The sequence below is a fragment of the Arachis duranensis genome, chromosome 7 (genome assembly GCF_000817695.3).
Source record: "Arachis duranensis cultivar V14167 chromosome 7, aradu.V14167.gnm2.J7QH, whole genome shotgun sequence".
NCBI classification, from domain to species: domain Eukaryota; kingdom Viridiplantae; phylum Streptophyta; class Magnoliopsida; order Fabales; family Fabaceae; genus Arachis; species Arachis duranensis.
Genome location: NC_029778.3, coordinates 16,536,596 through 16,549,564, shown reverse-complemented (window position 1 = coordinate 16,549,564; position 12,969 = coordinate 16,536,596). Strand labels below are relative to the sequence as shown.

Genomic DNA, 12,969 nt, shown 5'->3' with positions numbered 1-12,969 from the left:
AACATCTCTAATGGCCTCTTGGTTGAAATTCCATCTTTTGTTTTAAAAGAGGATTTTACTTGTTTACCCAATTGGCAAGCATCACAAGTAAGATCCTTATCAAACTTGATGTTTGGAATTCCTCTAACCAAATTCTTTTTGACTAGCTTAGAAATTTGGTACATGCTAGCATGTCCCAACTTTCTATGCCAAAGCCATTTTTCAGATTCAAGAGAGGTAAAGCATGTTACATTTTGTTCCTTTAAATCCTCAAGAGTTAATCCATATACATTGTTGCATCTTTTAGCTTCAAATAAAACATCCCCAGTTTTCTCACAAACAACTAGGCAAACAAACTTCTTAAAAATAACTTCAAACCCCAAATCACATAATTGACTAACACTAAGTAAATTATGCTTCAAGCCATGTACAAGAAGGACATCATTTATACAAGATGAGAGATTTTTACCCACTTTCCCAACAGCCACTATTTTTCCTTTTGCATCATCACCAAAAGTGACAAATCCTCCATCATATTCATCAAGCTTTATGAAGAAGGTTGTCATTCCGATCATATGCCTAGAGCATCCGCTATCCATGTACCACATATTTTCCTTTTTCTTGGATGCTAGGCATACCTACAAAATAAGCTCAAGTGACCTTAGGTATCCAAATTTTCTTGGATCCTTTCACGTTAAACCATCTCTTATGTCCCAAATCATTGTAATCAAAAATAACTTTGTAAACTTTGTTACCAATCATTCTTTCACCAAAGAAACATTGAACTGGAAAATGACCACTTCGGTTACAAAGTCTACAAAATCTTGGAGTTGCTGTTTATTTAAAGTAAGTTGGGTCTTGATATTTTACATCATTTGAAGATGAAACAGTGTTTTCAAAATGTGATTTTTCAGATTTATAAAATCCCAACCCAGCTTTATCATAAAGAGGTTTTTGACTAGCCAAGATTTGATTCAAATTTTCAGAACTTTGGGTGAACTTAGCTAAGTCTTCCTTAAGTCTTTTAACCTCTTTGAGCAACTCTTCATTTTGCTTAAAACAATTCACATATGCAAGCACAGAATGGTCACTTTCACAGCTTCTAACTTGGGCTTTTAACTGCTTATTCTCTTCCACAAGATCACAAGCAGTTTCGGCCTCTCTTAGTTTTTCTTTGAGAAAATCATTTTTAGCTTTAAGAATGAAATTTTGTTGTTCAAGATCTTGATTCTCAGTTAGAAAACATCTTATTTTTTCAGAAAGGTGATCTATCATAAGATGAAGGTCTTCAATGTCAGGGTTTTGAAAGGATACCTGCTCTACCTCATTTGCCATGAGACAAGGCTGTGACTTAGTCTCAGACTCTTCATCATCATCATCTGAGTCATTTTCCAAATCTTCCCATGAAGCCATCAGTCCCTTTTTCTTTCCCCTTTTTGGCTTTTCCTCCTTTTTTAACTTGAGGCAATCAGATTTAAAATGCCCCATTTCCTTGCAATTGTAACAGATTACTTTGCTAAGGTCCTTCTTCATCCTCCTTGAGCTGCTGCCTTTGCCTCTGAGTTTCATCATTTTTCTAAATTTTTTTGCAAACAACACAAACTCATTTTCAGAAGAGTTATCACTGGATTCATCATCCAGAGGGTTAGTCACAGAAGAAAAGGCAATTCCTTTCTTTTTTGAATCTTTTTTCAAATAGGAGTTTTCAAAAGCAAGAAGATTTCCTCTCAAATCATCAAGTGTCATGGAATCTAAGCTACTACTCTCTGAAATAATTAAAGCTTTTGTTTCCCACTCTTTTGTAAGACATCTCAACACTCTTCTTACTAGCACAGATTCTGAATGTGAAATTCCCAGAACATCTAAGCCAACAATGATAGTGTTGAACCGTTTGAACAGTTCATCAATGGATTCTCCTTCCTTCATTGTAAACATTTCATATTCTCTGTTCAACATGTCTGTCCGAGTCTTCTATACAATGGTGGTTCCTTCATGAGTGATTTGTAGCTTGTCCCAGATTTTCTTTGATGTTGTGCATCGTGATACCCGTCGGTACTCCTCAAAGCTGATAGCACAGTTGAGCAGGTTTACTGCCTTGGCATTTAATTTTACCTTCTTCCTATCTTCCTCGGTCCATCTTGCTTCGGGTTTGAGAGAGACTACCCCTTCAGCACTTGTGGTAGTTGGAAATTGAGGCCCTTCAAGAATAATCTTCCAAAGTCTGTAATCAACTGCCTATACAAATATCTTCATCCTCTCCTTCCAATAGGTATAATTTTTCCCATTGAAAAGGGGAGGTCTGTTGCTTGATTGACCTTCAATCAGATTGTAAGACACCACATTTGCGCCACTGTTTTCCACCATGAGGATCTTTACTCCAAGCTGTAAAGCTTGATCTCTTTGAGACCAAGCTCTGATACCAATTGATGGTTTCAGTGGCTAAGAGAAGGGGGGTTGAATCTTAGCCCCTTTTTTCGCTTGCTAACACTTGCTGGACTTAGAAGAAACTTTTCTGTTTTTAGCTCGTCCCTAGCCACGAGACATTTTCATTTTGTCTCGTCACTTGACACGAGACATTTTTGATTTTTCATCTGAACAGTAAAAACAGAATTGAAGTAGGAAGAGAGAGAAGATTACACCCAGATATATCCTGGTTCAGCTGCTAAGTGCAGTGCAGCCTACATCCAGTCTCCATCACAACAATGATGGAATTTCACTATAATTATCCAGATTACAAATTGTAAAGTGCTAACCCAACTTACAAGGGGATTCCCACAGAATCATGAAACACAACACAGATGTACAAAGGAACTCTAAGACATCTATGGCTTTTTCTTTTAATTTTGCACTCTCTGCCTTTTTCCGCTCTATGGCTTTTTCATACAAATCTCACTTGTTTGCCTTTTTCCATGAGACTCAAGACATGACAAAATTAAACAGAAAAATAAAACCTCACTTGTTTGCCTTTTTCCATGAGACTCAAGACATGACAAAATTAAATAGAAAAATATTAAAGAGAAAACATTGAAGGAGAAGAGAAATCTGTTAGCTCAGGTAGCTCTGAGAACTCTGTGCCTTGCACTCTCACACTGTCTCCTTGCTCCAAACATTGGCTGTTCTCTCTTTTTAAATAAGAGGGAAGCCTCCACACTTGAAGCCAACACCCAAACCAACTTCTTCCTCCTTCAAGAAATAGAACCGGTTCGGCCACATAGAGAGAGAAGAGATAACCATGCAAAACCCAACATGCAATTACCTCTAGACCTTTCTTGATTATCACTCTTCATCAATCCGAGCTCTCCATCCTTGGCTTCCTCTCCAAGATGGATTTCTGCCCTTGATGCTTCATGATGATGATGACTTCATCTGCTTCAATCTCTGCCTCAACCATCACTTCACCACTCTAGCTACTTCCTGTGGTGGTTGAGAAGAATCAAAGACAAGCCATGCTTCAAGAATCTCACCTTGCTGGCCGAATCTTCTTTCTTCCTTTTGAGTATGAAGGATCCGAGATTACCTCACCAAATCTTACCACATTTGGTGATAATCTCAGCCACAGCATACTTTTTCTTTTCTTTTTCATGCCATCAACTCGATGGTCCTTAGGCTTGCTTTCCCTTCCTTTCGGTAGCTCCAAGTAGCTTCCATGGCTTCCTGGTTAATGACCGAAGAAAGAAGAAGAAAGAGATGAGAGATAAGAGAGTATCTGAAGTAAAAGCAATTCAAAGTGATTAAACAAATTAAAAAATAGTTTGCTTTTACTTCCCTTGCATAAGGTAGCGTGCAGCACTTATGACAATCAATCAATTCAGCTGCAAATTTCTCTCTCATGTTTTCTATGCAATAAATGGTAATTTAATGAAATTTGGAATCCATCACATGGTATAATGCTTGTATCCGTTGGAAGCTTGTAACATAACTAAGAAATGGGTTTTAGTTAAAATGAATAAGACAATATTGTGCCCCATTTCCTTTTAAATTCGGACCAAGCATTTTTGGTCTTATACCAAGACTTTTAATTGGGCTTGTTATCACAATTGCTGGCCCATTTAAAGCATTTGCTTTCCTGGTAAGTTTGGATCAAGCATAGGAAGCTTTTATAAAAAAAAAAACAAATATGGGCTTAGTTGCAACAACTTTTGTTTTTCGGCCCAATTATAAACCTGCATCACAAAATTAATAATTAACATATGATTAATTAAGATTGAATTAATAATTTTGCAATTAAATTTTTTAATAATGTTTGTTCATCACAAGTATTAATTTGGAGTTTTCCAAACTCATCAAACACATTTTCCTATATTCTGAAATAATCTCCTATTCCTTTCCAACCAGACGTTCCAAATTATCGCGAAGAAACTTATAAATCACTTCTTGCTTTTCTCCTTCCTTGTTGTGACACATGTCCAGTTTTAAAAGTGTTCCTTTAAAGTATCCGGAACGGACCATTTTTTGCCAAATTCAAATAATCAAGCGCACCACACCTGTCATGTAAATTCACAACCAAGAAACAGGTGGCAGACATATTCAACATACTTATTACATAAAACACACATATTATCACCCTGATTAACAATTCCGAGTCGACACAGTCTTTCTTTTGTATTCACTCTACCTATCAAAGCAAACCAAATAAATAGCTCAACTCTTGGAGGGACTAAGCCTTTCCAAATAGTCTTGGTAAAGCTATAGCTTGTTATGTCCTCCGGAAGCGTCTCCGCCTGTAATACTTGTACAAAGAAGTTAGTAGAAAATACACCTTGTCTGTCAAACTTCCAAACAACTCTATCCTCTCTGTCAAAATCTAGTTTAATCGGCCTCAAGGTTTCGTGTAATTGATTCAGAAGTTCCAACTCCCATTGGAGTAGCTCATGCCTCCACTGAAAGTTCCAGATTCACTCAAGCCCATCCCAAAACCCACAAACACCTATGACAAAATCTTTTAGGGTTGAAACCGAGAATAGCCTTGGAAACCTCCTTCAGAGATCTGCAACTTAACCAGACGTCTTCCCAAAAGTGAGTTCTTCTACCATCACCAATCTCCATTTCCAATCCAGTTATCATCTTATCTCTTATAGATTGCTCCTTTATCTATATCTGACAAATGTTCTTCCATGACCCCCCTCTAGTAGGTAACTCCTAGATTGATAAAAGCTGGATAGGGGAGAGATTATTACAAGAGCAAACTACTTTCTTCCACAACAGACACTCCTCTTTAGAGAACCTCCACCACCACTTAAATAACAGGGCTGTATTGTGGAGCATCGCATCACCAACTCCTAGCCCACCTAGCCTCTTCGGAGCTTGGACCACTTTCCATCTAACCAAAGCCATGCCATTCCCCCATCCTCCTTTCCTCACAAGAACCTCCTTTGTAATGAAATAAGTTCCTCCGCAACAGCCTTCGACATCTTATATAGGCTTAAATAATACACTGGCAAACTATTTAAAACAGACTTAATGAGTACTAACTTTCCCGCTTAATTAAGTACCTTAGATTTTCATAGGCTTAGCTTCTCCTCCACTTTGTCTATTATTGGCTTTCAAGTCTTGACGAGTCTCGGATTCGCACCTAGAGGGATCCCTATGTATTTAACCGAAAGAGCAGCTTCCTTACACCCCAGCAGACCACACATGCTCTGTACCCAATATTGATCACAATTGATTGGTATCAAACTGAATTTCTCAAAATTGATACTTAACCCCGACATCAGTTCGAAGCAGCGAAGAAGCCTTTTGTAGTTCTTAATGGACTCCTCCTCTGGCGGACAGAACAACACAGTATCATCAGCGAACTGAAGATGTGACAATTTTATATTGTCTCTCCCACAAATAGAGGGGATATCCGACCATTTCTGACAGCCTCCCCAATCATCCTATGTAGGACATCAACAACAAGTACAAACAAGAAAGAAAAAAGAGGATCACCTTGTCTCAGACCTCTACTCATCTTGAATGGCTTAGTTGGTGATCTATTTATCAATACTGACATAGTAGATGTGCCAACACACTCCATAACCTACTCCCTCCACTTGCCCAAAACCCATCTTTTGCAGGACAATGTCTACAAACCGCCACTTGACCCTATCATATACCTTTTGAAAATTCAGCTTGATTATAGCCGCTTCCTTCTTCCTCGATTTGAGCCAATGCACAGTTTTGCAAATAATAAGAGCGTCATCGTGTATTTTCCAGCCCTTTACAAATGCACTCTGAGTCTCGCCAACCAAATCTGACATAACTGATCTCATCTTCCTAACCAAAATCTTAGAAATCACCTTATACACAACCAACCATGCTGATTGGTCAAAGGTACTTGATCTCTTTAACCTTAACAAACTTTGGCACCAAAGCTACCCATGTGAGATTCGAGTCTTTCAATAGTCTAGATGTCTAAAAGAACCCTAACACAATTGTCGTGAATTCAGCTCTAATTTCATCCCAACACTTCTTGATGAAATTCATGTTATACCCATCACTACTTGGTGCCCTAGAAAATTCACAGTCCCACACAGCTTCTTTAATCTCCTCCAACGACAGTAATACCTCCAGAGCTGCAGCATCTTCTTCAGCTATTAAATTCACCAATCCATCTCTAAAACTCACGAAAAGAGACTCCTCCTAATAATACAAATTCTTATAAAACTCTCTGATAGTAATTTGTATTTTTATTTAATTTCTCACTAACCTTTCATTAATTACCTAAAATTTTTGTTTGGTGGCCTATTAGAAACTTAGGAATTGTACTTGATTTATAATTATAATAACGAAGGAGTTAAATAAATGGTTAGTTTTAATGGAATTTTAGACAGTGAAAATATCTAAATTTAAAAAGAAAAAAATTGTCCAAATATTTTCTAAATTTTATAAATAAACGCCAGTAGAGGATTATTAATGAAATTAAGTTTTCTTATATTAAAAATTCTAGGTTATTTAATTACATATGTTGAGATTGGTGACTTTTGCCGTGGTTATGTTCTATGGATTTGATTATCTTATAATTTTGGTTGTAATTTGACTAACGATGGAATAATCATGATAGTGCGGGCAGAAGTCCATAGTTGGTGCACTATAACAAAACCGTATTTTGGCGACATTTTTTTTTTTAATGTTTGGTGACAGTTTGTGACAGTTAAAACTGTCACTAAATGATTTTGCAACAATTAAAAAAACATCACAAATTTGATGATCGCCAGCTGACATAGTAACGGTTTTGGACCACCGTTGGTAAGGAGTGTCGCTAAATTGTTTGTGACGGTTTTTAAAATATAAAACCGCCACTAAGTTGTAATACTTGTAAAAATGATTTTTATACTGTATTTTGCAACGTTTTAAAATTATCATTAAATTACTAAATCCTGTGACAGTTTTTTCTTATATTTTATGACTATTTTAAACCATCACAATATTTAGCAATGATTTGAAACCGTCACTAAGTTACTAGTTCTTATGACAGTTTTAAGCATATTTAATGACTATTTAAACTGTCACAATATTTTTAGTGACAGTTTTTCGATTTAAAACCGTTACTAAGTTACTTATTCCTGCGACAGTTTTTTTCTGTATTTAGTGAACTATTTTAAACTGTTATAATCTCTCAAACATCAAAGATTTCTATTATCAAAAGTTGAATTCTCCAAAAATAACATCATATTTAAACAAATCAAAAATTCAATCCCACAAGTTTTACAAAAATAACAACAATGTTGGGCTGCCTGTATCTCTGATGTAGTCCCACTTATTTCAACAGTCATCTCCCCTGGCACATCCCTTCTCTCCTAACCGTAACACTTGCTCCTCTAGCACGACGAATGTAACTGATATTTGCACTTGATGCTCCAATAATAGCATCTGCATATGATAGAGGAATTTGTATGTGCTGCGTAACCTATGTAATAGAAACGAAATTACATAAAATCAAGATACGATGCGTCATCAAATGAATATCACTCTCCACAAAAATTCTCAATTTAGGCAAAAGAAGACACCTTAGTTTCAGCAGATTGTTGTGGTTGTGCACTTGGTGGATGAATTCCAGCGGAAGGATCCCTGCCATAAACAGATAGTGCAGCCTGATGGAATTGTTTGTCCATAGGAGGCAGGTCGGCTGTTGGGTAATAATTATCATAGGGAATTGATGGTGGCATATATTGCTGACTAGGGGGTGCAAAAGCAGGCCACCGCCACCAGGAGCTGGAAACCCTTGAGGAGGAGGAAGCCAAGGTTGGCGTGGGGGTGCATTGTAGTTGACTCAAACATTTGGCATTTGCATTTGACAGTGAAAAAAAAAGACAACAGAATTGTTAGCAAAGATGGTTGGTGCATGTGTAACTTCGAAACAACATATAAAATTGCTGTATCACAAACAATATACATTTAGAAAAGGTCCAAGACATTGTAAAATTGTAAAAGAAACTTCATAGCTACCTTTTGGTCTTTGCATTCGCACCTTTTAGCTTCGTGGAAAGAAAATGAGGGGGAGGTAAAAGGACTTGCCTCTGTTTTAAATACTCCAACTATGCTGCGGACTGCGGTCAACCAAGAACTTACGCAAATGAACTGCAATAATTTCAACTGCCTTATGAACTCTGGTAGGTTCACCTTGTACTTCAACAACACTATCGTCTCTCAAAGTAAACACAGGCAGGTTTTCTATTTTAAATAGTACATTATTCAAGAAAATTAAAACTCAGTAACCAAAATCTTTTTAAGATTAAATATCATAAATAGTTCTTGCATATTTTTTCATCAAGTGAAGGTAACATATAATTGCCATTTCTAACAAGAAATTAATGAACTCTCTAAACAATTATATTACAGCAGTTTGATCACTAATGCAGCAGGAAAAGGGAAAAAAAGGGGGGGATCAATGTAAATTGGGAGAATATGCCATATAAAATCAACTAAAAGACCACTTGATAAATAATTCTAAAAAAGTAAAGTGTACTGGTTTCCAAATATAAGCAAGGTATCCTAATATAATAGAAAATAGATGGGAACAAACCTAGCAAGGTATCCTAATATAATCAAAAATAGATGGGAACAAACTTGATCCAAGAACACATATAATGTAACCAGAGCCATCTTGAATGGATTTTGTGGTGGAACCCTGCTTTCCAATCAGACTTCCTGCTTGAGTATCTGCAACTAGAAGCCTAGTGATAATTAAGGGCCAGCACCTGATGTGTCTGCCGAGTCAGATTATCTTGTTGAACAAAATGATCTTGTTGAAAACTTGTGACTTCAATAATTAAAAACTTGGGAAAGAAAAGAGAACTAGAATAATACAATGGTTTGAAGCAAACATGTATTAGAGATCTCACCTTTTTGTCCAGTAGTTCTTCAACTTTTGACAGAGAACTAGAGTTTCTTTCTTACTGTTTTTCCGAGCACCAATAGCAGATAACTAGTTATGAGCTCTATGAAGCAAATCAATAATAAAGGCTTAACGATACTTTGATCAATTTATACTTTGATCATTTTTAATCAACTCCTTTGAATACAATTTTGTAGCAAGTCCTTAGAACAATTTAACATTACAAATTTTTTGGTTATATTGAATAGATTTAAAGTTTAACTTAGTCTCCGGCTTCCACTCCACTAAATAGTAATAATTAATGAAGACCAAATAATAATACCTCTTTGACAGGTCAACCTTTTCAGATTTCACATTTATTCTTCTCAAGAGCTTCTTAAATTTTGCTTCAGCTTCAATGGTTCTTCCTCGTTGAAAAATACCTCTAACAAAGTAAGATCAATACTTAAATACTAGATTTACAAGATGATGAATGATTTCGGTTATCATAGTAATATTAACTAATAAATAAAGTGAAATTTAATTACCTGAAAAAATTCTAAAATATCTCGGAACAAGTTCCTTTGGCTATTAAGATCCTTTTTGGCAGAACCCTTGCCACGAGTCTCCACAAAAAAGGTTTCTGTATTGATTTATGGCCTTCCCTTTCAATCCTTGTAAATATATTAATTGGCCAACCTACATTGCTTCTCAATTGATTAGAAAAGAAAGCTATTAGCTATATAGCTAGTGGTAGAAAAGAAAGATTAGAAAAAGAAAGAATTTCACATCTGATGAATATATATATATATATATATATGTTAGGATACTGTTGATGGCTTCAGTAACTTTCTTGTCCACATGAAATAAGCTAAATTTTCCTCGGGGCTTGGAAACAAAGCTACTACTACCATTTCACACTTTTATATATCTATCTTAAGCATCAATTAACATACATAGATACATAGCAGAAAACAAGACACATTTCAAGCATATACTTGATTACTTGTCTCTCTCAGTTTGGGTGATTTCAACATAGTTAAGCTGTACTTTCTCAATTGCTTGAAAATTGAGGGCAAAAGCTAATGAAGATGAAATTAAACCATGCTAGAAATCCATTAGTTAAGAAGAGCAAGAAAAGAAAAGCATGCTCCAAGAACCTTACAATAATAATTCACTGCTGCAATCTTGATATATAACTTACAGAAGCAGTGATAGATATCTATCATCACTATTAACTTTTAGAGCTAAGTTGGCAAAGGTAGAGGAGGGGGGATATCTACAATTGAAACAATTTATCTAGCAAGATTGTATCAAATGTAGAAATCATGTCTCGATCATGTTAAGCAAACAAATAAATTGGGAATTGATAATAAGGTGTGTAACTGTTGAGTGTTGACTTCACTTGACCATAGATTAGTAACGAGTGTCTCTTGCTTCAAATTCAGACACCTTCATTCAAGACTTTAATTTGCTTAATTTAGTGGACTTTACACTCATCAATCATAACATAGACAACACCTTTAGGAATACTTTTTCTATTCTACATATATTTGGATTTGATTCTAAAATAAATATTTATTTAAAAATTAGCCAATAGATTTTTTTTTCATTAATAGTTCTTTTAAACAAAGAATGAAAAACAAAAGAAAGAGTTAAATTCTCTTAGTGGCTAAATTGTCCATTCTATTGAATTTTGCATGGACCAGGTTATAGGACTTAAATTTTCTGCAAAAAAGAACTCTTTAAAGTCAGGGTTAAAATCATATATGTATTTAGGAATTAAATTTATGTCTATTTAAGCATATTATTGAAGTCTAAATAGCTATTGGTACCAGCTAATCAAGATTAATGCTTCAACACCATGAGTTCAACTGAAGGCTATTTATTAAAAATAATGCATGGCTCAAAATTTGAAGCAAGAGATTGAAGATTGTTGATGAATTTTTTTTCTTGAAATCAATAACTCACAAGATAATACAAGATATTATGAGAACATACCTTGGATCCTTGGAACCTAATTTTTTCGGACTCTTCACAACATTAGCAAGTCTTGTTTTACAGAATTCCGTTTTATGAGGAACTTAAAGACTATAATTCCATTAGTGCCTTCCATCCCATCATTAGTATTTTGAAGGGATCCGATGAAAAGTACCTATGATGACAATGGCTTTTAACTTTAAGCCTTGATCATGAAGAAAGGCAAGTTTGGTGAAAACAGAGCCTAATTTAGCAAAATATTTTGTATCATTCACTGTGAGGATTCATAACCTTATTAACTGAATGCCACGAAAGATATGTATATGAAAAAGATTTAGTTCAGGCTGGCATGCTTTATCAACTCCGCCTATGTTACACTAGCGGTACATAGTCGGTCCCAAGCCCGGATAAAGGAGGAGGGTTGTGTTAGGTCTTCGGCAACCAACATAAAATTATAGCCGAACCCCCATGACATGAATCAAAGACATTATTGCGCTAAAGCTAGGTCGTTGCCCGGAAGCAACACGCCGTATGGCTCGAGTACGGTGTCAAAGCAAGAGCCGCTGCATCGGTGCCCGGATGTAGTGTTAAATGAGCAAGGGTTCTCGCATTTTTGTGAACGGACAAGGGTAAATAAGCTAGTTCACAAAGTAAAAGGTAAAGGTCGAAACGACAGAAGGTTGAGATTTGGGACATGGAACATAGGCACTCTAACAGGAAAGTCCATGGAGGTGGTAGACACCATGACAAAGAGGAAGATTAACATTATGTGCCTACAAGAAACGAAATGGGTTGGTACAAAGGCTAGGGAGTTGGATACTTCTGGTTTCAAACTTTGGTTTACAGGAAAAGTGAAGAATAGGAATGGGGTTGGAATAATTGTGGATAAGCAGTGGAAGAAGGACGTAGTGGATGTCAAGAGGGTGGGAGATCGGATCATCTCTATCAAACTTGTAGTGGAGGGAGGTGCTTTCCATGTGATTAGCGCCTATGCACCACAAGTGGGTCACAAGATTAGGTTTTGGGAGGATCTAGAGAGTTTGGTTCAAGGCATACCTTTGGGAGATAAGATTTTCTTAGGAGGAGATTTAAATGGCCATGTTGGGAGAGAAGTGACTAGATGTGGGAGTATTCACGGAGGCCATGGTTTCGGGGTGATCAATGCCGAGGGTAAAACTACTTTGGACTTTTCCTCAACCTTTGATCTTCTCATCGCAAATACATGTTTTAAAAAGAGAGACGAACATCTTATAACCTATAAGAGTGGCATGACAAGCTCTCAAATCGACTTCTTCTTGTTGAGCATAGTCGACCGGAAATTTTGCATTAACTGTAAAATTATCCCGGGAGAGAGTTTGACAACACAACATAGGGTGCTCGTCGTGGATTTTCGCGTTGAGCAAAAGTTGAGAAAAAGACATCATACGAAGAACCCAAGGATGAGGTGGTGGCAGATGAAAGGTGAGGAACAAAGAAGCTTCCTAAGACGGGTAGGAGAAGAGGCAAAGTGGGATGGGAATGGAATCGCGGAAGAGATGTGGAGGGAGATGGCAGAAGTTATTAGAAGAACAACAAAAGAAAGTTTTGGTGAATCTAAAGGAATAGGACCAAGAGACAAGGAGTCCTGGTGGTGAAATGCGAGTATACAAGAAAAGATAAAGATAAAAAGAGAATGCTTTAAAGAGTGGTCTTTATGCCGCAATGCAGATAACTGG

General features: G+C 36.4%; 1 protein-coding gene, 1 long non-coding RNA gene and 1 pseudogene across 4 annotated transcripts; 1 reads left to right on the top strand and 2 right to left on the bottom strand.

The window, feature by feature from the left end:
• Positions 1-7,620: 7,620 nt before the first annotated feature.
• On the bottom strand, positions 7,621-8,627 carry LOC110273978 (flowering locus K homology domain-like). Its single transcript, XM_052252250.1, has 2 exons — positions 7,968-8,627; positions 7,621-7,867 (listed from the first exon to the last, which is right to left on the bottom strand). Exons 1-2 carry the CDS (start codon positions 8,124-8,126, stop codon positions 7,730-7,732), a joined length of 297 nt encoding a protein of 98 aa, XP_052108210.1. The 5' UTR covers positions 8,127-8,627; the 3' UTR covers positions 7,621-7,729.
• Positions 8,628-9,028: 401 nt separating this feature from the next.
• LOC127739669 (uncharacterized) lies at positions 9,029-10,080 on the bottom strand. Of its 3 annotated transcripts, none has more exons than XR_008001518.1 (4): positions 9,823-10,080; positions 9,618-9,719; positions 9,303-9,356; positions 9,029-9,158 (listed from the first exon to the last, which is right to left on the bottom strand). It is a non-coding gene; the product is annotated as an uncharacterized LOC127739669 (long non-coding RNA). The 3 variants fall into 3 exon arrangements; XR_008001519.1 differs by having other exon boundaries at positions 9,034-9,184; XR_008001520.1 differs by having other exon boundaries at positions 9,035-9,167.
• A 1,638-nt stretch (positions 10,081-11,718) lies between these two features.
• Positions 11,719-12,969, top strand: part of LOC127740592 (uncharacterized) — a 3,184-nt pseudogene continuing 1,933 nt past the window's right edge.

Bases quoted from the DNA above. Each gene is read 5' to 3' on its own strand.
- LOC110273978 (XM_052252250.1), bottom strand. From the start codon at position 8,126: ATGCCACCATCAATTCCCTATGATAATTATTACCCAACAGCCGACCTG. The intron at 7,868-7,967 runs GTGTCTTCTTTT...TCTATTACATAG, and splicing joins AACAATCTGCTGAAACTAAG to GTTACGCAGCACATACAAAT.